This window comes from Pongo abelii, chromosome 16 (assembly GCF_028885655.2).
Source record: "Pongo abelii isolate AG06213 chromosome 16, NHGRI_mPonAbe1-v2.0_pri, whole genome shotgun sequence".
Classification (NCBI taxonomy): Eukaryota; Metazoa; Chordata; class Mammalia; order Primates; family Hominidae; genus Pongo; species Pongo abelii.
Window position 1 is genome coordinate 77,793,818 of NC_072001.2, and position 27,685 is coordinate 77,821,502.

Below are 27,685 nucleotides of genomic sequence, written 5' to 3' on the forward strand. Positions count from 1 at the left end.
AGATGATTATTTGCATCTGAAATCCCTTACTTAGAACATGTAAAGTCAAAATTATTTCGTGGATTCTCTTTGAAGAAACTCTTAGAAAATATTTGCTTCTCAAAGCCTGGATTGTTAGGGTGTGGTATTATTCTCTGACACCACAGTGATGGGAAGATGGATAACGCCATTGAGCCAAGCGTTCTAAAACCCATCAGATTCCTATGGGCAGAGTAAATAATTGTAAAACAAGAAAACGGACAAAGAACTGAGTGTTCCTTTTCTCAAAGGAGATCATACAGCCAACTAAGGGATGTTGCTGGCCTTTTGGGGGTGGTGTTCTCTCCCTCTGGTAGAAGGTGGTTCAAGCAGTACAGGCTGGGTCTGTCTTGAGCCCATTGGTAGAGCTAGGTTACTAGAAGGGTATAGACCCCCTTTGATAGAATAGAAAGAAGAAAGATGGCTTGGCAGGCATGTGGGGCCAGGGTGCGTGTGTCCGATTTTCTGCATACTTTGGCAGTCAATTTGGTTACTGCATGTGGCTGTGATCCAACCATGGGCTTAACATAAATTCACAGCCAATTCAGTTGAAAGCACTGGGAGCCATTGCACAATAAATGTTGGCCCCCTCCTCTACCCTTCCCCTTCTAGCATGTTTTACGAGATTTTGTTTTGTGACTGCCTTCTAGGATGGAAGGGTTTAATTTCAGAATATTTGCAATTAAAGAATTCCTAACGTCCTAAAGCTTGCTAATCACATGTATTAACAAGGACAGGGTATTACCAATTTCGAACACCTCCAAGCTGCTTGGGGCACCCTCAGCTCATGACAGTTGCGTGGGTTCTCTCTGAATTTGTTGGAGAAGCACTTCTGCAATACAGAAGCAAAGGAAGCTCCATGGCAAATGGGAAGAATTGCCATATTAGATGGGCACTGGGAGAGACAAAGGGAATGTGATTTGAGAAGAGGGAGTTTCATGTTTGTTTTTGTTTTTTTGGGGTTTTTTTTTGCCTATTCTTAACCATGAGCAAAATCAATCTCATCTTACCATGAGAGGTGACTTCCTGCTGGGCAATTAGTGGAGACTACTGTCCGTTTCTTCTAATGCCATGACTGACTGGCTGGTGTCCAGAAGCCATCCTTCTAATTAAGGTGTAGTCCCTTGGGATAGGTCTACTTGTCTTTCTTTCTTTTTTTTTTTTTTTTGAGATGGTGTCTCGCTGTCACCCAGGCTAGAGTGCAGTGGCGCGATCTCGGTTCACTGCAGGCTCCACCCCCCGGGGTTCACGCCATTCTCCTGCCTCAGCCTCCCGAGGAGCTGGGACTACAGGCGCCCGCCACCGCGCCCGCCACCACACCCGGCTAATTTTTTGTATTTTTAGTAGAGACGGGGTTTCACCGTGTTAGCCAGGATGGTCTCGATCTCCTGACCTCATGATCCGCCCGCCTCGGCCTCCCAAAGTGCTGGGATTACAGGCGTGAGCCACTGTGCCCGGCCGGGATAGGCCTACTTTTCTTGGTAGATACTGCATGACTATCATTAGCTGGGTGTGGTGGCAGGTGCCTGCAGTCCCAAGCTACTCGGGAGGCTGAGGCAGGAGAATGTCATGAACCTGGGAGGCAGAACTTGCAGTAAGCTGAGATCACACCACCGCACTCCAGCCTGGGCGACAGAGCGAGACTCCATCTCAAAAAGAAAAAAGGAAAAAAAAAAAAAAAGACCCTACTTCCACCACTTGCTTGCTTTAGTACTTTGGACAAGCGTTCTAATCTGCCTCTCTGAACCCATGCATCAATCTATTCCAGAGGATGATAATCCTCTCCCACTATCCTCAGGAAGTGATTTTAAGGATATTACAAAGGTAGAAGAAAAATATGAATGTGAAAGAGCTTTGCAAGGTTAGGGCGAATTGTCATGAACACCTAAGTCCTTTTTGAAGCTACCATTGTCCCTCATATGCAGGGGATTGGTTCCAAGACCCCCACATATACCAAAATTTAAGCAAACTCAAGTCCTGCAGTCAGCTCTGTGGAACCCACATATATTAAAAATCAGTCTTCCATATACATGGGTTTCACACCTCGTAAATTTAGCCTTTGATCCGAGTTGGGTTGAAAATAGTTTACATATAGGTGGACCCAGGCAGTTCAAATCCAGGCAGTTCAAATCAAATTTTTCAGTCTTTATGACCTTTGTAGGTAAGATGCTCCATAAATCCTACCCACTACTCTAAAACAACTCCTTTTCAGGTTTTCTAGAGCCATGACTACACTCTGGTGTTCTGAAGTTCTCTGAAACCTTTCAGGATTATGTGAGCTTAAACCATGGCGCTTCTGAAGCTGTATCTTTCCATATTAGCATAGGGATATGTTTGTATTGTTCTTTAGGTAGAAGTAAGCTTTATAGATACTAAGTCCTTATAAATACACAATCACTGACTTGACTTGGGTCCTTACCCTCTCACCAGAGGCTAATTTCTCTACATGTGTCCCAGATCCCATCCCCTCCCAGGTTTCCAGGGACTTGCTCCATCAGTGAACCCTCCATTTCCTGACTCTTGGGGCTCATTCTCTTCTAGGCCTTTTCCACATTTACACATCTTCTCTCTCTCAGACTTAAAAACAAGCAAACAACAACAAAAACCTTTAATCTTAAATTTTACCTGAGTCAGTTGTTAACAAGGAAATGAGAGACCACTTTTAAAAAATTTCCTCTTGATGGCACATTATTGCCAGCTTTTTTTCTATTCCTAACTATCCCCCACTTCCTTGCAACAAAGCTTCTCAAAGGAATTGGTTTTACCCTTTATTTCCATTTGTCACCTCCTACTCACTCCTCAGCATACTCTAGTCTGATCTCTGTTTCTTCCATGTCCCTGAAGTTCCATGTTGCTAAGCCCAGCCTTCCCTGACCTCATTGATTTCTCAGCATTATTGAATAAAGAAGAGTACTCCCTCTTTGAACATTCTCTTCTTTTGCTTTCTATAATCCTTCATTCTGCTTATGCTTATTTTCTTTCTTTTCCTTTTCTTTTTTCTTTCTTTCTTTTTTTTTTTTTTTTTTGAGACGGAGTCTCGCTCTGCCGCCCAGGCTAGAGTGCAGTGGTGTGATCTTGGCTCACTGCAATCTCTGCCTCCCGGGTTCAAGCGATTCTCCTGCCTCAGCCTCTCAAGTAGCTGGGACGACAGGTGCATGCCACCACGCCCGGCTAATTTTTTTGTATTTTTAGTAGAGATGGGGTTTCACTATGTTAGCCAGGATGGTCTCAATCTCCTGACCTCGTGATCCACCCGCCTCGGCCTCCCAAAGTGCTGGGATTGCAGGCGTGTGCCACCGCACCCAGCCGGCCTTCCTTCCTTCCTTGCTTTTTTAGACAGGGTCTCGCTCTGTTGCACAGGTTAGAGTGTAGTGGCACAAACACAGCTCACTGCAGCCTTGACCTCTTGAGCTCAGGTGATCCTCCTGCCTCAGCCTGCTGAGTAACTGGGACTACAGGCATGCATCACTATTCCTGACTAATTTTATTTTTGTGAGATGGGGTCTCACCATGTTGCCCAGGCTGGTCTTGAACTCCTGGACGCAAGCAATCCTCCCACTTCGGCCTCCCAGAGTGTGGGGATTACATACGTGAGCCACTGCACCCGACCTGTTTATTTTCCTTTATCTCTTCAACTGTTTCTCTTCTGTCCAGCCTCTGAAATGCCAAGTTCCCCAGGGTTTACACCTAAGCTTACTTCTCTGTATGTTCTCCCTGAGCAGTTTCACTCTCATGGCTTTAAATACTATCTGTAAGCCAGTGGGACTCCAGTATATATTGTTTGAGCCCACATTTCTAGTCTAAGGTATCCCCAACTCCCTGCTTGGCATTTCTGTTGAGACATTTTACTAGCATCTCAAGTTAAATACCTATGAGACTGAACTCTTGATTTCCAACTTACTCCCCTACAATTATTTCCTCTTTTACTGTCCTCAGTAAATGGCATTTCTGTCCACTTATTCATATCAAAACCTCAGAGTTGACTGTCTTTCATACCTCCTGCTCTGTTACTCCCTATGTCTAGTCCATCACCAAGTCTTAGCAGCTCTCTCATCTAAGTATCTACTCTAGAGTATTGCCACTCCTGCCTTCTGCATCGTCACCTACCTGGTCCAGACTACCTACCTACCACTATAGCTCTCAACAGGTTTCTCTTCCCACCCCGTCCCCCATTCTAATCCATGCTCTACACAGCAGCTAGAGCCATCTTCTAAAAAACAAATCAGATTATGTCACTGCGTTAATGCCCTCCAAGTATGATGTCAGTTGCTCTAATTATAAAATCCAAAATCTGCATGATCTGACCCTTGCCTGCTTATCCAGCCTTATCTTTTGACAATCTCCTGGTCTATCACTGTGCTGCAGTTACCCTGACCTTTGCATATGCTGGTCCTTCTGTCTAGAACACTCTTGTCTAGGCAAACTTACTCAGCCTTCGGGTCGCTCCTTTAACCATCACTTCCTCAAAGGCACTGTCTTCACTCTTAGTGTAGATCAGGTCCTCCTGTTATGTCCCTGTCATTGAACATTATACTTTTATATTTGTGCAGTTATTTTGTTTATGTCTTTGGTATCTGATTTCTACTCTAGATGGTAAGCTCCAAGAGGACAAGGACCATGTTTGTTTTGCTTATCGTTGTACCCTAGCACCCAACAGTGATGGCACATGGTAGGCACTCAAATATTGGTTTCTTCCACTTTCTGTGGTTTATTTTGTTCTTTCTAAATGCAAAAGGCTCCATTTCTTTTGTTTTCTGTTTTGTTTTGAGACAGGATCTCACTCTGTTGCCCAGGCTGGAGTGCAGTGGCATGATCATGGCTCACCTCAGCCTCAACCTCCTGGGCTCAGGTTGATTCTCCCACCTTGGCCTCCTAGGGATTACAGTCCCTCCTTGGGACTACAGGCACGCACCACCACACCCAACTAACTTTTGTTATTTTTTGTAGAGGTGGGGTTTCACCATGTTGCCCAAGCTGGTCTTGAACTCCTAGGCTCAAGCAATTCACCCTCCTTGGTCTCCCAAAGTGCTGGGATTACAGGCATGAGCCACTGTGCCCGGCATTCCATTTTGTTTGTTTAAAATAGATTTTATTTTTTTAGATCACTTTTAGGTTCACAGCAAAATTGAGCAGAATGTGCAGAGATTTCCCATATGCCTCCTCCTCCCACACCTGCACAACCTCCTGTCAAAATCCTGCACCAGAGTAGTATGTTTGTTATAACTGATGAACCTACATTGACACATTATTATCACCCAGAGTCCATAGTTTACTTTAGTGTTCTTGATACTGTGTATTCTATAGAAATTTTTTTTTTTTTGAGATGGAGTTTTGCTCTTGTTGTCCAGGCTAGAGCGCAATGGTGCAATCTCGGCTCACTGCAACCTACGCCTCCCAGGTTCAAGCGGTTCTCCTGCCTCAGCCTCCCAAGTAGCTGGGATTACAGGCATACGCCACCACACCCGGCTAATTTTGTATTTTTAGTAGAAACGGGGTTTCTCCATGTTGGTCAGGCTGGTCTCGAACTCCCGACCTCAGGTGATCCACACACCTTGGCCTCCCGAAGTGCTGGGATTACAGGCATGAGCCACCACGCCTAGCCTATTCTATGGATTTTGACAAATGTGTAACGACATGTATCCACCATTGTAGTATCACACAGAGCAGTTTCACTGTCCTAGAAATTCTCTGTGCTTCACCTATTCATCTTTCCCTCCCCCTTAACCCCTGGCAGCCCCTGATTTTTTTCCCGTCTATGGTTTTGTCTCTTCCAGAATGTTATATGGTGGGATCATTAATGTAGCCTTTTTAGATTGGCTTTCTCCACTTAGTAATGTGCATTTAAGCTTCCTCTATATCTTTTTATGGCTTGATAGCTTATTTCTTTTTGTGCTGAATAATATTTCATTTTCTGGACATACCACAGTTTATCCATTCACCTTACTGAAGGACGTCTTGGTTGCTTCAAGGTTTTGGCAATTATGAATAAAGCTGTCATACACATCTGTATACAAGTTTTTATGTAGATATAAGTTTCAGTTCATCTGGGTAAATACCAAGAAGCGTGATTGCTGTATTGTGTGGTAAGAGTATTTTTAGCTTTCTAAGAAACTGCCCAACTGTGTCTCAAATTGGCTGTACCATTTTGCATTCCTGTCAGCAGCGAATGAGCTTCTGTTGCTCCACATCCTCACCAGCATTTGGTATTGTTACTGCTTTGGATTTTGGCCATGTTCCTTTAACTGAAATTTTTATTTAGCTAATTATAGATTCACATGGAGTTGAAAGAAAGCAATGTCATGTACACTTTGTGCAGTTTCCCTATGGTGACAGCATACACAGGTATAGTATGCTGTCACACGTGGATATTGATGTTGATGTCATCCACTGATCCTATTTAGATTTCTTCCTCAGTTTTACGTGTACTCATTTGTGTGTGTTCTGTTTTTAAGCCATTTTAGTTGTACGTTGAACACATTTTTAGAAATTCTTGTTACTTAATAAATGCATTCGAGGCTATAGAGTTTTCCCTGGATCTCACTTTTGCTGTACCCCACAAGTTCTGATGTGTGGTGCTTTCATTGTTGGTTAGTACTAAACATTTCATAATTTCAGTTTTAATTGCTTCTTCAACTCATGGATTGTTAAAAGTATTTTTTGGTTTCCAAATATGTGGGTTTTATCTCTTTTCCAGTATTATTTTATAGCTTAATTACATTGTAGTTGGGAAACGAGCATGGTATCAATTCTCTGAAATTTAAGATATTCTTTGTGTTGGCCTTATGTGTGATTAGTTTCTATAAATGTTCCATGTGTGCATGGAGAGAATGTATGTTAATCCATTTCATTATACGGATTAGTGATACATTTGGATCTATTTCTGCTCTCCTTTTTTTGTTTTGTTTTTTAATTTTTATTTATTTATTTATTTATTTATTATTTTTTGAGACAGAGTTTCGCTCTTGTTGCCCAGGCTGGAGTGCAATGGCGCGATCTCGGCTCACTGCAACCTCCACCTCCTGGGTTCAAGAGATTCTCCTGCCTCAGCCTCCTGAGTAGCTGGGATTACAGGCATGCGCCACCACACCCAGCTAATTTTGTATTTTTTGTTTGTTTGTTTATTTTTTTTGAGACAGAGTCTCGCTGTGTCGCTCAGGCTAAAGTGCAGTGGTGCGATCTTGGCTCACTGCGAGCTCCGCCTCCTGGGTTCATGCCATTCTCCTGCCTCAGCCTCCCAAGTAGCTGGGACTACAGGTGCTTGCCACAACGCCTGGCTAATTTTTTGTATTTTTAGTAGAGAACGGGTTTTCTCCATGTTGGTCAGGCTGGTCTTGATCTCCTGACCTCAGGTGATCCACCCACCTCGGCCTCCGAAAGTGCTGAGATTACAGGCATGAGCTACCATGCCCAGCCCTGTTTGTTTTTGAGATGGAGCCTCTCTCTGTCACCCAGGCTGGAGTGCAGTGGCATGATTTCTGCTCACTGTAACCTCTGCCTCCTGGGCTCAAGCAACCCTCCTGCCTCAGCCTCCCAAGTACCTGGGATTACAAGCATGCACTACCACACTCGGCTAATTTTTGTATTTTTAGTAGAGACGGGATTTCACCATGTTGGCCAGGCTGGTCTTGAACTCCTGACTTCAAGTGATCTACCCGCCTCAGCCTCCCAAAGTGCTAGGATTATAGGTGTGAGCCACGGTGCCTGGCCGTGCCCTCTTATTTTGGATTTTCAATTTAACTATACTTTTTCTTTTCTTGTTTTCTCTTTTTCTGTCTTGTATTGATTTGATCGAGTTTTCTTTATTTAGCCTTTATCTCCTTTACTGGTCTAGAAGTTATACTTTTCTGTTTTTATTCTTCTATTGGTTACTTTTAGATTGTAATTTATTTTCTTTTTACACTACAGGCATATCTAAGAGATATTGCAAGTTCAGTTCCAGACCACCACAATAAAGCAATATTGCAATAAAATAAGTCATACATTTTTTGTTTCCTATATAAAAATTGTTTATTCTATAGTCTATTAAGTATACAGTAGCTTTCATTATACCTAAAAAAAAAAACCAATGTACATACCTTAACTAAAATATTTTATTGCTCTTGAATGTTCCCAGCACAAAGAAATGGTAGATGTTTGTGGTGATGGAGATGCTAATTACCCTGATCTGATCACTATACATAATATGTATGAAAACAACTCTGTGTACCTCATTAATATATATAATTATTATTTGTCAATTAAAATTAAAGTACTACTTTATTACAAGAAAAACAATAACAAGTATCTGAGCCTTCAGTGAGTTGTAATCTTTTTGTTGGTAGAAGGTCCTGCCTTGATGTTGATGGCTTCTGACTGATCTAGGTGCTGGTTACTGAAGGTTGGAGTGGCTGTGGCAATTTCATAGAATAAGACAACAGTGAAGTTTGCTACATCGATTGACTCTTTTTTTTTTCTTTTTCGAAGCAGGGTCTCACTCTGTCACTTAGGGTGGAGTGCAGTGACGCAATCACAGCTCACTGCAGCCTCGACCTGTTGGGCTCATGTGATTCTCCCACCTCAGCCTTTTGACTAGCTGGGGCCACAGGCATGTGTCACCATGCCCAGCTAATTTTTAAAAATTTTTTGTAGAAACAGGGTCTCACTGTGTTGCTTAAGCTGGTCTCAAACTCCTAGTTCAAGCAATCCTCTTGCCTCAGCTTCCCAAAGTGCTGGGATTACAGGCGTGAGCCACCATGCCTGGCCCCAGTTGCTATTTTGACCTCCTTCCATGAATCATGAAATATTCTTGATGAAACCTAGAACAGTGAATCCTTTCCAGAAGGTTTCCAATTTGCTTTGCCCGGATCCATCAGAGGAATCCCTGTCTATGGCAGCTGTAGCCTTACGGAACTGTGTTTCTTTTTTTTTTTTTTTTTTTTGGAGACGGAATCTCGCCTTGCCCAGGCTGGAGTGCAGTGGCACGATCTCCACTCACTGCAAGCTCCGCCTCCCAGGTTCATGCCATTCTCCTGCCTCAGCCTCCCGAGTAGCTGGGACTACAGGCGCCCGCCAGCACGCCCAGCTAATTTTTTGGTATTTTTAGTAGAGACAGGGTTTCACTGTGTTAGCCGGGATGCGGGATGGTCTCGATCTCCTGACCTTGTGATCTGCCCGCCTCGGCCTCCGAAAGTGCTGGGATTACAGGCTTGAGCCATCGCGCCCAGCTATCTGGGCTTTCAACATGCCTTCCTCACTAAGCTTAATCATTTCTAGCTTTTGATTTAAAGTGAGAGACATACAACTCTTCCTTTCATTTGAATACTTAGAGGTCATTGCAAGGTTACTAATTGGCCTAATTTCAGTATGGTTGTGTCCAACAGAGTAGGGAGGCCCAAGAAGAGGGAGAAAGATGGAGGAACAGCTAAGGTGGTTGGTGGAGCAGTCAGAACACATACAACATTTATCAGTGAAGTTTGATATCTTATATGGGTGTGATTCTAGGCTCTCCAAAGCAATTACAATGGTAACATCAAGGATGACTGATCACAGATCACCATTAACAGATGTAATAATTTTTTTAAGTGTGAAATACTACGAGAATTACCAGTATGTGACAGAGACACGACGTGAGCATGTGCTGTTAGAAATGAGGTGTGCTGTGCTTTCAAACATTGGTACCTTAGAAATTCTAGTTTTAACATCTACCTCTCCGATCCTATTTTCCAGTTTATAGTGGCCAGTATTTTAGTTCAAATTTGTTTTAACCCCTCCCCAAATTAGTTTTTTTCCCCTCGCAGTTATTGTTTATTTAGACTTACGAAGTTTATCCATTTCTTTTCTCACCATTACTTGTATCCTACTCATTCCCTCTGGGCTCACTTTCCTTTTCCTTTTTTCTTTTTTTGTTTTTTTTTTTTTTTTTGAGACGGAGTCTCACTCTGTTGCCCAGGCTGGAGTGCAGAGGTGCAATCTCGGCTCACTGCAACCTCCACCTGCCAGGTTCAAGCGATTCTCCTGCTTCAGCCTCCTGAGTAGCTGGGACTACAGGCATGTGCCACCATGCCTGGCTAATTTTTGTATTTTTTTAGTAGAGACAGGGTTTCACCATATTGGCCAGGCTGGTCTCAAACTCCTGACCTCATGATCTGCCCGCCTCGGCCTCCCAAAGTGCTAGGATTACAGATGTGAGCCAGCATGCACAGCCTCCTTTTTCTTTATTTACTAACTTTTTTTAGCAGAGACTTATATGTAATAAAAGTCTTGGGCCAGGCATGGTGGCTCATACCTATAATTCCAGCATTTTCGGAGGCCAACGCAGGTGGATTGCTTGAGCCCAGGAGCTCAAGACCAGCCTGAGCAACATGATGAAACCCTGTCTCCACCAAAAAAAAAAAAAAAAAAAAAATTAGCCAGGTAGGGTGATACCTGCCTGTAGTCCCCGCTACTTGGGAGGCTGAGGTGGGAGGATCACTTGAGCCCAAGAGATGGAGGCTACAGTGAGCTATGATGGTGCCATGCACTCCAGCCTGGATGAGAGTGAGACCCTGTCTCAAAAAAAAAAAAATTGTGGTATGTTTGAAACTTTCAAAAAATCTTTTTATTTTGCCCTCTCTTTTGTACAGTTGTTCATAGCTTTAGATTCTATGTTGACCATTATTTTTTTCTTCACCCTTAATGATAAGATTTTATTGTCTCCTAGCAACTATTTTTGCTGTTGAGAAATGTAGTGTCAGTCTGTTCATCTTTTTCTAGCTTTTGATTTAAAGTGAGAGACATACAACTCTTCCTTTTGCTTGAATACTTAGAGGCCATTGCAAGGTTATTATTGGCCTAATTTCAATATGGTTGTGTCCAAGGAAGTAGGGAGGATCTTTTTCTCTCTTGTAGCTTTTAAGATTTTTTCTTTTTGACTCTGCTATTCTGTACTTTAATTACAGTATTCTAGGTTTCGACTTACTTTTTTTTTTTTTTTTTTTTTTTTGAGACAGAGTCTCACTCTGTCGCCCAGGCTGGAGTGCAGTGGCATGATCTCAGCTCACTGCAAGCACTGCCTTCAGGGTTCATGCCATTCTCCCGCCTCAGCCTCCCGAGTAGCTGGGACTACAGGTGCCCGCCACCACGCCTGGCTAATTTTTTGTATTTTTAGAAGAGACAGGGTTTCACCGTGTTAGCCAGGATGGTCTCGATCTCCTGACCTCATGATCCGCCCATCTCGGCCTCCCAAAGTGCTGGGATTACAGGCGTGAGCCACCGCGCCCGGCCTTTCAACTTACTTTTATTCCACTTGGGTTTCTGTCTGCTCCTTCAATCTGGTTTGTGTCTTTTTTTTTTTTTTTCTTGGTTACTATTTTTTCTTAACCAGTATTCTAATAGAAGTATTTGAACCTTCTCATTCAGTCTTCTGTGCATCTTTTCTTTTAAAATCTTATCTATTTATATCATTCTCCTGCATTCTGGATTATTTTCACATTTAATTTTCTAATTTCTAATTCTGTCTTCAGCTCTATCTGTTCTACTTTATAGCTCTTTAAAAAATGGTTTGTCGTAATTATTGTGTTTGTTTATAAATTTTTTGGCATTTAAAAATCTGCCTGTTTTTACTTTATGGTTTCTATTCCTTCAGCTCTTTGAACATCTTTGACTTTTTAAAACTTTATATTGGAATTGCTAAAACTCATTTATGGAAATTTCATACATACAAAAAAAAAAGAATAGTAATGAACTATCTGTGTTCTTTAATCAGTTTTAAACAAGTATCAACAGTCTGCCATTCTTTTTAAACATGCTTATTTTAAAGTTGCTTTTAGAGTCTATTATTATCTCTAATTCTTGGGGTGCAAGTTCTTCCTGTGTCATGTTACTATCCCTTAAGATGTTTTATTTCCTCTTGGTTTGTTTTTGTTTTTTTTCCAGTGTAAATTCATTTTGAGTGGGGATTTCTTTCTGTAGGAATCCCATGTGCCTTGGATGGTGGAAGCATTCCTAAGGGGAATTTTGTTCTTCCCTCTGCTGGGGCTGCACAAGTTTAGCTCGTTGCGTTGGTTTGGGTAGTGTGAATTTGAAGCCTACATCTGTGCTTAGTGAGAGCCCCTCAATATGAGTCCCCTGCCAGCTGGCACGGTTCCTTGCAGCTTCGCCAGGCTGATGGGCAGTGTTTTTAGGCCCCGTTTATGGCGGGTAGTGAATGTAGTCTCTCATGGCCTCTGGCTTTATGCAGTTATTTCAGTTCTGGTTCCTGGCATGCAGGGGCCTACAGCCTGGACTCCCCTCTCTTGAGGTTGATTCAGTCTCCAGCTCTCAGTTCAGCACTCAGCTCTCAAGAACCCTATTCGGGTCACATTCTCCCTTGAGCCCTTCAGCTTTGCCACTTGCTCACTGATTGCTACCATTTTGTTTCTGCTGCTCTGGACTCTGCTTTCTTTCTGGGTTTCAACCTCAGCTATGTGTGCAAGGGGTAGAGTGTTAAATGTTATCCAGCTTTTCTATGTGAGGTTTTCTTTGGGGAAGAAGGGAGGGAGATGGTGGAGTTCCTTCACATCAGACTATCCTCACTCACAGTTTTGTTTACTTGTTTTCTTGTTTTTGTTTTTTAATAGGTAAGACTTTTTGACCTCTTATGTGCCAAGTACCTTATTTCATTTCATTGTGTGAGGCAGGTCCTAATATTATCCCCTTTATGTGTTTGTTTTATTTACAAATGAGGAAAAAGGTCAAGTGGGAAGCTTGTGGTCTCACAGTTAGGAAGCTGGCTAGTGAACCCAGGTGGTTGCTCCCTTCCAGATAGAACAGGAGAAAAATAATCTTTTCTCAGTGGTTTTATTACTCTACAAATGACTTTTACTTATTTTTTCTGATTGTCAAGGTAATGCAGGCTCATTTTAGAAAACATGGAAAATATAAAAATTTGTAAAGAAGAAAATACAATCACTACAGCCACATAACTTAGATTTTATATAACTATAAACATATGTTGTATTTGTGTTTTGAAGAAAAATGCCTACTATAGATACAGTTTTAAATTTTATATACAGGCTGGGTGCAGTGGCTCACACCTGTAACTCCAGTACTTTGGAAGGCCAAGGCAAGTGGATCGCTTGAGCCCGGGAGTTCGAGACCAGCCTAGGCAACATGGTGAAACCCTGTCTCTACTAAAAAAAAAAAAAAAAAAAAAAAAAACACACACACACAAAAATTAGCCGGAGTGGTGGCACACACCTGTAATCCCAGCTACGCAGGAAGCTGAGGCAGGAGAATCGCTTGAATCTGGGACATGGAGGTTGCAGTGAGCCACGATTGTGCCACTGCACTCCAGCCTGGGTAACAGAGTAAGACTGTCTCAAAAAAAAAAAAAAATTTATATACAATTTTGTGCTTAACTTTTATCACCTAATAGGCCATGAGCAATTTAAAGTATTACTTTAAAATATTTTAGTTTTCAAAGTATATTACAGAAGTAATAATAACTCAAATAATTTTAGAAATATGGAAATGTATGAAATAAAAGTCTGACTCTTCAGGTGTAATTGTTAACAGTTTGGTCTACACCTTTTTGGAGCTTTTTCTTTTCACAGGTATATTTTGTCTGTTCTACATATTGTTCTACCACTTGCTTTTGTACTCAGTGTTCTGGCAGTCCTCCATGAGTGTTCATGAAGACCTGTTTTTCGTGTTTCTATAATTATTTATTTAAAATCACATAAGTGGTATGAATAGGTGCTTATGAAATTAAAACAATATAGAAAAATACAGAGTAAAAATTCGTAGTTAAAAAAATACCATGGTGTCCTGTTGCCTGTCCTGTGTCCTTACACCTCACAAGTAGGAATGAATCAGCTTCTAGGACTGTTTCTGTGTATTTACTGACTGAAGTGTGCAGTCACAGAACATGTGAGTGTGAATGTACTTGTGTATGTGTGTGTAGTGTGTGTAACCCTATGCCCTGGTATATGTATTTCTGTGGTGAGATAGATTATTATAGATGTTGATTAGGTGTCTATGTATATATTAGCTTTTCAATATATACTGTTAAATCACCCTCAAAGATATTACTCCACTTTGCTACCAGTAATATATTTTCCCAAACCCTTGTCAACGTTGGTTATTATCAGTCCTTTTATTTTTGCTGCCTTTTCATATGTTTATGAAACTCCTGGGCTCAAGCAATCCTTGTGCTTCAGCCTCCCAAAGTGCTGGGATTATAGGTGTGACCCACCGTGCCCAGCCTGTAGTTTGTCTTTCAACTTGATGTGTGGTTCTTTAATCAAGTAAGGGTTTAAAATTTTGATGTAGCTAAATTTATTGATTTTTCTCTTTATGGTTTCTGTCGTACTTGAGAAGGCCTTTCCCTAAGATTACAAAAAATATTCTTCTCTGTTCTTAATACTTTATGGTTGTATTTTTAATCATAGCTCTTTACTACATCTAGAATGAGTGAGAAGGATGAATAGAATGAATAGGAATCAAGTGTGTTTAAAGAGTATTGCTATTTTTGATGGCTGCATAATGTTTTATCACATGGATAGCACCTTCATGTGTTGCCCATTCCCTTAATGTCAGACATTTAGACTGCTTTAAATTTTTTACTCTTACAAATAAAATTATACTGTATTTCTAGTTATTTCCTTAGGATAGAGTCATAGACCAGAATTACAAGATCAGGAGGAGACTAAGAAAGTGAGGCAGTTATAAGCAGGGACTTAAAGCTGCCCTGCCTGCAGTTGATTCCCAACTCTACCATCTGGTCACTTTGTAACCAAGTCACTGGACTTCCTTGTGCCTTGGTTTTCTCATCTGAAGAGTAGGGATAGTAATAGTACCCACTTCAGAGCACTGTGCTGAGGATTAAATGTCAATACATATAAAATGCTGGAATAGTGCCTGGCAGGTAGTTAGCACAGATAGTCCCTGACTTAAGATGGTTCAACTCACTATTTTTCAACCTTTTGGTGGTACAAAAGCCATACACACCCAGTAGAAACTACTTCAAGTACCCATATAACTATTCTGTTTTTCCTCTTTTTTTGTAGTATTCAGTAAATTACAAGATACTCAACACGTTATTATAAAATAGGCTTTGTATTAAATGATTTTGCCTAATTGTAGGCTAATATATGTGTTCTGAGCACGTTTAAGGTAGGCTAGGTTGCACTCCAGCCCTGGCGACAGAGCAAGACTCTGTCTTTAAAAAAAAAAAAAAAAAAGCAGGCTAGGTTAAGCTATGATGTTTAGTAGGCTAGTATTAAATGTGTTTCCGACAACGGTATTTTCTTTTCTTTGCTTTCTTTTTTTTTTTTTTTTTTTTTTTTTTTGAGATGAAGTCTCGCTCTGTCACCCAGGCTGGAGTGCAATAGCACGATCTTGGCTCACTGCAACCTCCACCTCCCAGGTTCAAGCAATTCTCCTGCCTCCACCTCCCAAGTAGCTGGGATTACAGGCATCCGCCACCACACCCAGCTAATTTTGTATTTTTAGTAGAGATGGGGTTTCACCATGTTGACCAGGCTAGTCTTGAACTCCTGTCCTCAGGTGATCCGCCCACCTCGGCCTCCCAAAGTGCTGGGATTACAGACATGAGCCACCATGCCCGGCCCAATATTTTCAACTTCTAGTGAGTATATTGGGTTGTTAATGCCATCATAAGTATTTTTTTGTTTTTTTGAGACAGGGTCTCACTGTCTCCCAGCGGGGAGTGCAGTGGTGTGATTGCTGCTCACTGCAGCCTGGAACTCCCAGTCTCAACCATTCCTCTCACCACAGCCTCCCAAAGTGCTGGGATTACAGGCACGAGCTACCTCACCTGGTCCCCATCATAAGTTGAGGAGCATCTGTACTCAATTATTAGTTGTTGCTGCTGCTGTTTTTATTGTGATAGGCGTTTTAAGGCAAGTGACTTTCCAGAAAGGTCATGCTATTTTATATTTCCTGTATGGGAATATGGGAGATCCCATTGTACCAACCCTTGTTGTCATTGAAAATTATTTTTTGAAGCTTTGCTAATTTTACATATGAATCGTGGGCCCCTTTTTTAAAAATACAAATTCTTATGTTTAGCTCTTGGGCCTTAAAATTTACCTGCTATCTTTAGGAAATGACTTACATTGCCTTCTAGACCCCTTTTCTAGAGTTGTCGTTTAGAACTAGCAGCCCGCCTTCTTTTAAGTGTGTTCTGATTTTCCCCCCAGATTCTTCACTTAGCTTGTGCTGAGTCTCCTAAGTTTATTCCCGTTGGCTTGTTCTTCAGGTATCAACTTTCATTTGAGCCTCAACCACCTGTCAGGCCCTGTGCTTGATGCATCAGCCTCACAGAGGAGTCAGTCACTATCCCCGTGTGAGAGAGCCTCAGCCTGGTAGAGGTGGCAGGTGGCATAGGGACAGTTGTCATCAGAGAAGGAATGTGTATACCATAGTAGCACCCCAGGATGGGGATGTGGACCTGGAGGAAGCCTTAGGAGAAGCTCTGAGAAATCTGTGAATGGAGCTGACTTCTAAACACAAACTGTGACTGTGTTCTGCCTGAGAACACCCAAACTTGTGGAATCCCAAATTTGAAAATAAAGGAGGGATTTTTTAACTTTATAAAGTAACTTATGATAGCAATTTTTAAAAATGTTGTTCTTCCTGTACATTTAAAATGTGTTGTTTGGGGGGAAAAAAAAGTTTTATGAAACTTTTGGGCAAGTTTCCTGACCTCTTAGGTCTGTTTCCTTTCTGTCACCTGTGGGTCCAATGAAGTGTTCTTGTGCTGGGCTCTCCAGCTCTGACTTTGTGCAACTCTGAGTGGAGCCTCTGTGGTGTGAATAGATGTCAGCAACCATTGTGGAAGTTCAGGTGGTAGCTCAAGGGTTGGAGTAAGCCGTAGTGCTGCCAAGTCAGATTCTGCAGAGAAAAGGAGCTAGGACTTACCTCTGTGTCTCTCAGACTTGGACTTGGCTGGGCCAGTTCATACCGTGGTATCAGGGTGTCCTCATCACCAACAATGCATTTTAGTTTTTCTGCCTCCTTTTGTAGGAACACCTATTTCTGGGAAGTCTTCTTGATCATTGCATGGAGTGATTCTGTACCTAGTGGAAAGGTGGGACCGCTGCCCTCTCTTCCTCCCCTACTCTGCCCCCTTTCTACAGCTTAATCAGAGAAGTGTCATTTAGCTCTTTTCCAAGCCACTGAGTTTGAATTGATCTCCGCTGCTAGCAAGAGGTGGGAAGGCTCTTTCTGGTTCCTGCTAAAGTTACCTGACAGCGGAAGGTGTGCATCTGATAATTATAACTCTAGTGTTTCCAAGGCCTGAGCGATTTAGTTAAGAGCACTAATCCTGATCTTATCAAGAGGGTTTTGTAGTCCAACAGTGTTGCTTATAACAGTATCTGTTTTACTTCCTGGGGCTCCCCCCGCCTTAGGATTCTCCTGTAATCCTGCCCATTATGCCTTGTGCATGTCTCATTACCTCCTGAAATCAGTTAAAACTGGTATGAGGGCAAAGAGTGTTTTTTCTTTTCTTCATACCAAGATCTGAGAATTGGATTTTTAACATTACATCATTAATCAGGCCAGCAGTAGTCACAAATGTGGTATACGTAATGCCTGCAGAGCCATGGATCTGGCCAGTGATAAGATAGTTTATTTGTTGCTTATTAAAAACAACAACAGCCACAGTCAGCCCAAATGCTTTAGTTACATTTTGTATTTTGGAGCAGTTAGTTGGCATCCATGAGCTTGGGATCAGCCCCTTTGAAGTCTAATGATTTTCTTTTTCTTTTTCTTTTTGAGACAGGGTCTCACTCTGTCACCTGGGCTGGAATGCAGTGGTTCAATCATGACTCATTGCAGCCTCCATCTTTCAGGCTCAAGCAATCCTCCTATCTCAGCCTCCCAAGTAGCTTGGACTACAGGCACATGCCACCACGCCCAGCTAATTTTTTGATTTTTTGGTAGAGATGGGGTTTCACCATGTTGCCAGGCTGGTCTCAAACTCCTGGGCTCAAGTGATCCACCTGCCTCAGCCTCCCAAAGTGCTAGGATTACAGGCATGAGCCACCATGCCCGGCCTGAAATCTAATGATTTTCTAATGATTACTTTGAGGTTCAGGTCCTAGGAATTTGCTTAAATCCTTGACCTTGGGATTCATAATCTATTTGATTTATAGAGAATAGACACATTACTGTTCTGTCTTTTTTTTTAATTAATTATTATTTTTTATTTTTTTGAAATAGGGTCTTGCCCTGTTGCCCAGGCTGGAGTGTAGTGGTACAATTGTATCTCACTGCAACCTCAGCCTCCCAGGCTCAAGTGCTCCTCCCACCTCATCCTCCCAAGTAGCTGGGACTATAGGCATATGCCACCATGCCCAGCTAATTTTTTTATTTTTTTAATTTTGTAGAGCTGGAGTCTCCATATGTTTCCTAGGCTGGTCTCAAACTCCTGGGCTTAAGCAGTCCTTCCGCCTCAGCCTCCTAAAGTGCTGGGATTACAGGTGTGAGCCACCACACCCTGTTCCGTGTCTTCAGAGAACTCCCAAGAATCTCTATAAAAGTTGTCAGTATGCACAATGGCAATTTAAGGACAGGGCAGTTTCTGAGAGGTTCCAAAATATCAGGAACCCAAGTGAAGACTTGTTAGCTCAGCCCCTGGGCTTTAAACCCCAAGGAAGGATTAACCCTTGCCTTGGGGAGGAATGAGGTATGGGAACTAAAATTGCTTTGGACATCTGAGCTGTGCTTTAATAAGATATTCCAGGTGGTCAAGGAGTAATCCTAAAATAGCCTAGATACTTAATTGCTTTTAAAGTCAGGCGCTTCTGTCTCTGGGGAAGTGCAGCTCTAAGGAATGCAGGGCTGGCTCCTAAGATCTTAGAGGCATGGTCTGTTGTGTTTTTTTTTTGGTTTTTTTGTTTTTGTTTTTTTTAAATCCCAGTAAAAAGAAAAGGCCCAAGGTAGCCTTCTTGGATCAGGAGACGTTTGTTAAATCTACCTCTTTCTTCTCACTGGAAGATTGGCAGTAAGCCTTTGGCTTCTCCTGCTGCCAGGTGCCATAACCTGGCTTCTTCCAGGGCTGTGAGATTGGTATTGTCACCCCACCTCCCTAGGCAGTGGTCTGTTTTCATTAGTGCTTAAAGGCTTCCTGCTTGATCCCCTGTCCAGCCTCTGTTTGCATCAGAACATACCTTTCTCACTGTAAGAATTCAGATTAATCCTTCTCTTTCTCTTTCATCCCCTCAATCCAGATCCAGTTGATTCTCCATTTATGGCACTGATTTCTCCCTGATTCTGCTACTCTCCGTCTCCCCCAGTCCCACATTCTCAGCTTGGGCTACTGCACAGCTACCTACCCTCAGTGCAGGCTTTCCCTCTCAAATTTTCAATACCATTTATAAAATCTGTCAGCATTACAAGTCATTACTGAGGGGCATTAAAAATGTTTTTGATTAAATGAAAAATCATACTACTCTCTTACTTGTAATTGAAAGACTAAATAGGCCAGGCGCAGTGGCTTACACCTGTAATCCCAGCGCTTGGGGAGGCTGAGACGGGCAGATCACCTGAGGTCAGGAGTTTGAGAGCAGCCTGGCCAACATGGTGAAACCCCGTCTCTACTAAAAAAAATACAAAAATTAGCTGGGCATGGTGGCGCGTGCCTGTAATCCCAGCTACTCAGGAAGCTGAGGCACCAGAATCACTTAAACCAGGGAGGCGGAGGTTGTAGTGAGCCCAGATTACACCTCTGCACTCCAGCCCGGGTGACAGAGCGAGACTCTGTCTCTCAAAAAAAAAAAAAAAAAAAAAAGAGAGACTAAAAAAATTTTGTGAAGGTATCAGTTCTATGAGAAATTCTCTATGATTTCAGTGCAGCCTGGTTCCAAATCTTCATTGTAGGGTGGAAAGCAAATGCTAAGTCGTGACAAATGGTTCAGATTAATCTAGAAAATAATATAATTTTTAAAATAAAAAAATGAGCAAAATTGCATTTTGTAATTGTTTGTCTCTCTCTCTCCATTAGACAGTAAGCTCCATGAGGTGATCATCTGTCTTGTTCTTTTTCCTTCAGAACCTTTTACCATAACTGGTAAATTCTAGGTGATCAAATGTTTGTACATGAATGAATATAATGGAAAAAAAAAAGGAAAAGTGAAAATCCCCCAATTCCAATCTGATTAGGTGTCTATGTACATTTGTATGTTTCTGTTATTTTTTTTTTCTAACAAAAATGGGCCACTAAAGCAGTCTGAAACATTGATTTAATCATGTGCTTTCCTGTCCAGAAAACATCCACTGCCTCCCCACTGTTCACAGTTCAGAGTTTAAATTTCCTTCTGGTATTCAAGGCATCTCACAGCCCCTTTCAACTTTAACTATTCAGACTTTCTGTCCTTATATCCTCCCTGTCAAAACATGCCTTGTTTATCCCCCACTCCATGCTCATTTAGACTGCAAATCTCCGTTCAACCCATTCTTCAAGGCCAGCTTAACCTCCACCTCTAAGCCACCCAGCCTTTTCTTCTACCTCCTGAGTACCTTGGGTTTTCCTATTTGTTGTCTCACTATTATATGCTATATGTGTTCAGTTTGTTTTTCCAACTTCATGGTAAGATTCCCAGTGGTGGAAACTATTTTTTTTTTTTAGTAGTATTCTCAGCAGCTTGCACAATGCCCTACCTGGGGTAGATTCTCAGGAAATCTGTGTTGAATAAACTTGTCATCAGGTCTTTGTTTCTCAGGACAAAAAGGACCCCTAGAGACCATCTCGTCCACCCTGTCTCATGTTGGATTCCATGCCATGACATGCCATACAGATAGTCATCCAGAGACAGGAAGTTGCCCACCTCCTGGGAAGCTCACTCCATTACCAGGCAGTTCTAATTGTTTTAAAAAGTCCTTCTGTAGACCTGAAATCTTCCTCAGGGTAACTTCTGCCTGTCACACTAGTTGTGCCCTCTGGGGCTTTAGAAAGAAAGGAAGAAAAAGCCTAGTTTCTCTTCACTCACTACCTTTAGATTTTCAAAGATAGTGAGTCTGTTTATTTCCCCTGTGTGCAGTTGAAATGGGTTCCAGGGTTGAGATGCTGGAGAAGCACTATTCTAATTTTGAGTAGCAGTCAGATTAGACCTTGATTCATCATTTTTGAAGGCCTGTGTGTGCATGTCACAGTGTAAGCTGCCATCTTCCTCTGGTCCATTCAGAGGTGTAGCCCTCTTCTCTTTTTCTCCCTCTCCCCTGATCCTCTGTCTTCTGGGGGAAGATGGGCCCATTCTACTGGAATGGTCTATTTTGGAGGGAGGGGTAAAAAGTTAGCAATTCTTATTTCAGTACCGCCAGATAACTCTCCTGGGCAAGCATTGTGTGAGGGCTGCTTTTCGTTTGGCTAAAGTGCCCAGGTGAAGCCATGAGATAAAGCAAGGAATAAAAGAATCTCCCATTGATAGGAGCTGCCTGGTGCCGTGACATGGGCATTTCAGGCATCTCTGGACAGAGGATTTTATTCTCACTTCTTTTTCTTCCTTTCTCCCTTCCTGATCTCCTTACCCAGAACACTTAGTGTTATTCTTTCAAACTACAAGTCAGTATGGTGTAACAGTGAGAGCCAGACAGACCTAGGTTTACATCCTGGCACTGTCACTAAGAAGCTCTGAGACCCTGAGCAGGTTATTTGAGCTCTTTGAGCCATTGTTTTCCCATTTCTAAAATAACCACTTCTACATTATAGAATTAAGTGAGAAAATGCTTGTAAGACTCCTGGTACAATCCTTGGTATGCAGAAGGCACACAAACACTAGCTTCCTGCTACCTTTTCTCTTTCCCCCAACCTTCTTTTCCTGGGGAAAATTAGCTGAATGTAGGTATAGTAGCCAAAGTTAGTCTTGGGTGTGTATTTGGGAGCAAACTATCAGTTTCCTGTGAGCTCCTGGAGAGATCAAAGATGTTAAAAGACAGTTCTCAAGTAGGAGAGGCTGAGAAGGCTGTAAATGGCAATAAGTGGCCACTCTGGCTACTGTTGACTTCCCACACACATTTCTGGGCTATATAATACTGCTGCCTGCTGCTGATGGTGTAACAAAGCCTGTTCCCTGGGCAGGTTAAACTTGCATGCAGCAACCTTTCAACTGAAATGCTTTCCTCATCAACCTCTTTTGATCCCTAAAATGTTGAGCTGTCTCTTTTTGGGTTTGTTTTCCCCACACTCCATCTGCCTCTGCTATTCCCTGCTTTCTTCCACCATTACAGTCTCAGTCAGCCACAGTCAGCATCCGAGAAAAAATTATTTCTGGGCTGATAATTTTCTAGTAGTCACACCCATACCCTATTGATAGGCCAAGAAACCTACTGCACACAAACTTGAATTGCATAAGTGAGCCATGTTTTACAGCAGTTGATCAGAGTTAAGAACCAAGAAAATAACTGGTTAAGCCTGTAACCCACCCAATGAAAGGGGGAGGGGAAGACCGAGGAGCTGTGGGGTTGGAGGTCCCACAGGGGAGCCCATCTCTGTCTTTTAGCAGATGTATCGGTGCTCCCTCTTCTTTATTATTATTATTATATTTTTTTTTTTGGTAGAGATGGAGTCTCCCTGACCAGCCTGGCCAACATGGCAAAACCCCATCTCTACCAAAAATACAAAAATTAGCTGGGCGTACTGGCATGTACCTATAGTTCCAGCTACTCAGGAGGCTGATGCAGGAGAATCGCCTGAACCTAAGAGGCAGAGGTCGCAGTGACCTGAGATCATGCCATTGCACTCCAGCCTACGCGATAGAGCAAGACTCTGTCTCAAAAAAAAAAAAAAGAAAGAAAGAAAGAGGGAGTCTTCCTATATTGCCCAGGTTGGTCTTAAAGTGCTGGAATTACAGGCAAGAGCCACCATGCCCAGCTGGTCAGTGCTTTCTATGTGCTCAGGGCTGGAGATACCCAGAGGAGTAGCTGAACACAGGTGATAGAGCCCAGAGGAGAAAGGTGTTGAATCTGCCTGGTGGGCAGAGGCAGGAGGCTCTGCTAGACTGCAAAAGGCAGGCAGGGCTCAGGAATTACTCTCACCTCAGCCAGAAAATCCTGTGAAGCGGGACCAAAGTTTAACTGCCTTAAGACAAAGAATGGAATGCACGTTGGACATTTTTACATCAGCCCCAGCTGAATTGACCATCCTTGCCTTGGAGCTGGACAAAAGAAAATACCTCCTCTCTGGGCAACTATTTTCCCCACATTTTCTTTAAATAGAGTAACTGACAGTTCGTATCTGTGGAATGGGTCCAACAGTGGGATTACTCAAAGAGTTCGGTGTCTCATTTCTTTCCTGCTCTGGCAAGTCTTCCTGACCTCTGTGGTGACCAAGCTGGAGGCATTTTAAGCTAAGTGGGTCACACTTAGTGGGCTCTGTGCAAGGCCTTACCATCCGACTGCTCGGATTCTCTTGCAGGTTGGACAAAGCTGGAGAAGCCAAGAGGACCCTACCAGCCCCAGCCCCCATCCTGCCAAGGCATTCTCCATGTGTGGAGCCAAGCGCTCACACTTGGGTGTTTATTTTCACACATAGTCACATAGTGGTCACACTAGCGTGCTTGTTTTCACACTGCTGTCCTTCTGTGGAAAGCCCTGTCTGACTTTCTAGGTTGTGGATTCCACCCTTTCCACCCAACTGAGTGTTAAATAGTTTTTGAGTGAGGATTCAGAGTGCTTGGAAGTTACTATAATTAGCACAAAAAAAAAAAAATGGTGTTTTCGTCTCTTTTGGTGACTGATAGAGAAAGAACCCTTCTGTAAACGAGATCAGCTTCAGAGCTCTGGCCAGAGAGTTGGGAATTGAGCTGCCGCAGTAAACAGCTGACATAACAGAAGCGGCAATGATCCCCCATTAAATGTCTTTCAACCGATAGGGGTTCCTGGGATAATTGACTTTCCAGCAGGAATTACTGGCTCAAACAAAATCACTGGGCATTAGGGCAACCTACTGCATCCTTTGAAAGGGGGAATGTAACTCTGTCTGGTTTTGCTGACCTGACAGGCATAATTCATCTTGATTATTCATTGTGCTAGTTGCCACCAGATGACACCAGATTTCTGGTGACTGTAATTACAATGTGGGATGAGCTTTAGCTTTTTTTTCTTTTTAAACAATGTTCCTCCCACTTGGCTATTGGCTCCCCTGAGCTGAAGGTGCTGTAGGAAGGGATCCAACAATGTCTGCCTTGGGAGATGATGAGTGCACGGTCAGATAGCATTTACCAAGCACTTCCATACACACATCTTTTACTAGATAAGCAGGGAAACAATTTGATGTAGTCTGTTTCATTTTAACTGACAGAGTGTCACTTCTTAGTTATACTTATGTCACTGTGTGCCAGATTGCTGCTATCAGAAAGTGGGTCTTCATCTCAGAGCCCACTGTGAATAGGGGAAGCAAAGTTGGCCCCAAAATATAACTGCATAATGCCTTCTGCTTTCAGACAAGCTTTATTAAAGGGGGAGGTGGAAGAGAATGGAATTCAACCAAGCTTTTATTTCGTTGACATGGTTTTAGAAGAAGATTCCTGAGTAGTCCAAAGAATGTTCTCCCAAGAAACCACTGCTCCCCAGGCCCACATGTCCTTTCCTCACCACATACACACCCCAGCCAGCTGGGTGGCATGGTGCGCATGCGCCTATGGTCCTATGGGAGAAATGAATATGACAGGTTCAGTGTGTCCAGGCCACTGGGACAACAACAGAGTTACAATGTGAGAGTTCATACCCTCACTAGCACAAAGACTTTTTGACCCCCTGTAAGGTATGTGTATGTTTTTTGAAGAGGTGCTTAATTGGTGTGCCCGGCAATGTGCTATGTGCCTGATGACAAAGATAAACAAGACACTTTGCTCTCAAGGAGCTTACCATATGGTGAGGATGACAGATACTTCCCAAGTAATATGTTAAAATCTAAGCTAGAAGTGAACAGAGATTGCTTTTAGAGTACTTAGTGTAGCCGTGGTTGAAGGGAAGGCTTCCCACTGAAGAGATAACTGATTGGAGGAATAAGAGTTACTGGACTTGGCTGGGCGCAGTGGCTCACGCCTGTAATCCCAGCACTTTGGGAGGCCGAGGTGGGCGGATCACCTGAGGTCAGGAGTTCGAGACCAGCCTGGCCAGCATGGTGAAACCCCATCTCTACTAAAAATACAAAACAAAAATTAGCCGGGCGTGGTCGCGCGCACCTGTAATCCCAGCTACTCAGGAGGTTGAGGCAGGAGAAGTGCTTGAACTCGGGAGGCAGAGGTTGCAGTGAGCCGAGATTGTACCATTGCATTCCAGCTTGGGCAACGAGTGAAACTCCATCTCAGAAAAAAAAAAAAAAAAAAAGTTACTGGACTGAATAAAGATAGGAAGCAAGTTTAAAGAGTATTTGCTATCCCTTCCTATTTAGTTGAATGGTGTTGCTTCAACCCAATCAATTAAGTTGGGTTTAGATTTTCATTGTTTCTCTAATAAAAATGAACTCTCGCCCTAGTGGCACAGAGTCTGTACCTTGGGAACAATCTCAAGCCATGGTGGCCCTCGTATCACCATGAGTTCTTGCCATGCGGCTTAGGGTTTTGAATGGTGAGGCTTGGCTAAGAGACCAACTTCAGGATGTATGTCCTGCTCGCTTTGACCCTTATCACTTAGAGTGTTGTACAGGAAACCAGGCGAGGTGTCTTCCCAGTCTGCAGGAAAGTGGTGCATCTCAGAGTGATGGCTTCTGGGGATCAGCCGGGAATGAGCCCCTTCTAAGCAACATGGGCCTTTGTGTCCTCCTCTTCCAGGATTATCAAGTATAAATGACACCCACGACACCCACCCTTCTCCAACAAGTGAAGATGATTCTTCCACCCAATTCCCTCTTTATTTTGGAACGAAATTGAAAGCAAAAAAAAAAGATGTCTCTGTAAGGGTGGCAGAATTAGTCTTCTGAGTTGTCTTTTATAGCATGAGTGAGGATAGCACAGTTGCTAAGCATCTTCATCTTTGCCCTAAATGATTGCCTTGCCCTCTGTCCTAACTCTTTCTCTTCCTTTGCCCCTCTCAACTTTGTGTTTTGTTCCCTTTTAGAATGGTGGTTTGGCCTGGAGTGATGATGCAGATGGAGGCCGGGGAAGAGAGATCTCTCGAGATTTTGCCAAGGTCTGTAATACTTCCTTTGTGATATAGACAGGGGCAGTTCTGCGGTGGCTTGTTACAGCTGATTGCCGAGAAATAAGGACCAAAGTAGCCAGTGAGTTGCATTTGTAGTGATTCAGATGGTCATAGTATATCTGGTATAAGACTTCAGCAAGATGGAATTTTTCATTGTGTTTTTCTTGGGGGATTGGGATTGCAGCTGTATGAACTGGACGGTGATCCTGAAAGGAAAGAGTTCCTGGATGACCTCTTCGTCTTTATGCAGAAGAGGGGTGAGTGTGCATCTACTCATCATTCCAATTCAGGGAATACTGATAGAGTGTCTACTGTGTGCTAGTCACTGTTAGACATCCTGGCCCACTAATCCTCATCTAGGAGGACAAGAGGCATTTACTGCCAGCTGGTTCTGGATTTAGCCAATTAACCAATAGCCAGATTGAAGAGGACAGAGAAGGCATTGGCACAAAGTAGATGGAATGATTGTCCACGTTTGGCCCTGCCTGATTTTGTGTCTCTTCTTCCAATTAACTGGTCTCTGGAGTCACTTCAAATTCAAATATGCCTTTTTTAAGCCTTAAAGCTACCCTGGACTTCACTTAATCTAGCGTGTGGGGCTTCTTGTTGGCGTATCTAGTCTCATGGAGAAAGGTAAGTGAAAGAATAGAGGCCCCTCAGGATATTTTGGAAGGGTCTGAAATGATCCATGGAAAGGAAAGGCCAACACTTTCTTCTTACCCATTGGCTTTCGATGTTTGTATTTGCTGGCTTGGTTAGAACATTCCTGCAGTTTAACAGTCAGGTACATAGGCATCTGCCTTTTTTTTGAGATGAAGTCTCGCTCTGTTGCCCAGGCTGGAGTGCCGTAGCGTGATCTCAGCTCACTGCAACCTCTGCCTCCCGTATTCAGGCAATTTTCATGCCTCAGCCTCCCGAGTAGCTGGGACTACAGGTGCACACCACCATGTCTGGCTAATTTTTTTTTTTTTTTCAGTAGAGATGGGGTTTCACCATGTTGGCCAGGCTGGTCTCAAAATCCTGACCTCAAGTGATCCACCTGCCTTGACCTCCCAAAGTACTGGGATTACAGGCATGAGCCACTACGCCCAGCCGGCATCTGCTTTATAATGCACCCTCCCAATTCTCTTTCCTTCTCTCCTCACTCCCCGCACATCCCCAAGAGCCATCTCTACCGTAAACTATGGTGTGACTGAGTTTAGAGCTGAGTGACTCAACTTCCTGGCTTTGTATTCAGTCATAGCAATGGGTTCACCAGCCAGGTCAGCCCTCAAAACACATGGCCAGCACCCCAGCCTCTCTAGGAGAAGGCCTTCAGCAACCTGTGTGGCTCCACCTTCATCACCCTCAGGACAAAACCATAGAAGAGAGCTACTCCCAGTAGCCTGTTCCCAGTATCCTGTTATAGCTGATCATGCATCCCTTGGTGCGAGTGTCAACAACTTTATTGAGACCTAAGAATGAAATCTTCCTCTTTATCCTGGGCCAAGCTGTAATGGCAGCCCCCAGCAGCTAAATATTCTAAGTTAACTTCTCTCTTTCTGTTTCCCTCCTTCCTCCC

General features: G+C 42.9%; 1 protein-coding gene across 2 annotated transcripts in view; it reads left to right on the forward strand.

The window, feature by feature from the left end:
• Nucleotides 1-27,685, forward strand: part of ARID3B (AT-rich interaction domain 3B) — a 58,042-nt gene that overhangs the window by 6,716 nt on the left and 23,641 nt on the right. For both annotated transcript variants that reach the window (XM_054532899.2, XM_009250020.4), the window contains exons 3-4: nucleotides 26,041-26,112; nucleotides 26,309-26,381. In XM_054532899.2, coding sequence (XP_054388874.1) covers nucleotides 26,041-26,112; nucleotides 26,309-26,381 — 145 coding nt within the window. The remainder of the gene's footprint in view (nucleotides 1-26,040; nucleotides 26,113-26,308; nucleotides 26,382-27,685) is intronic.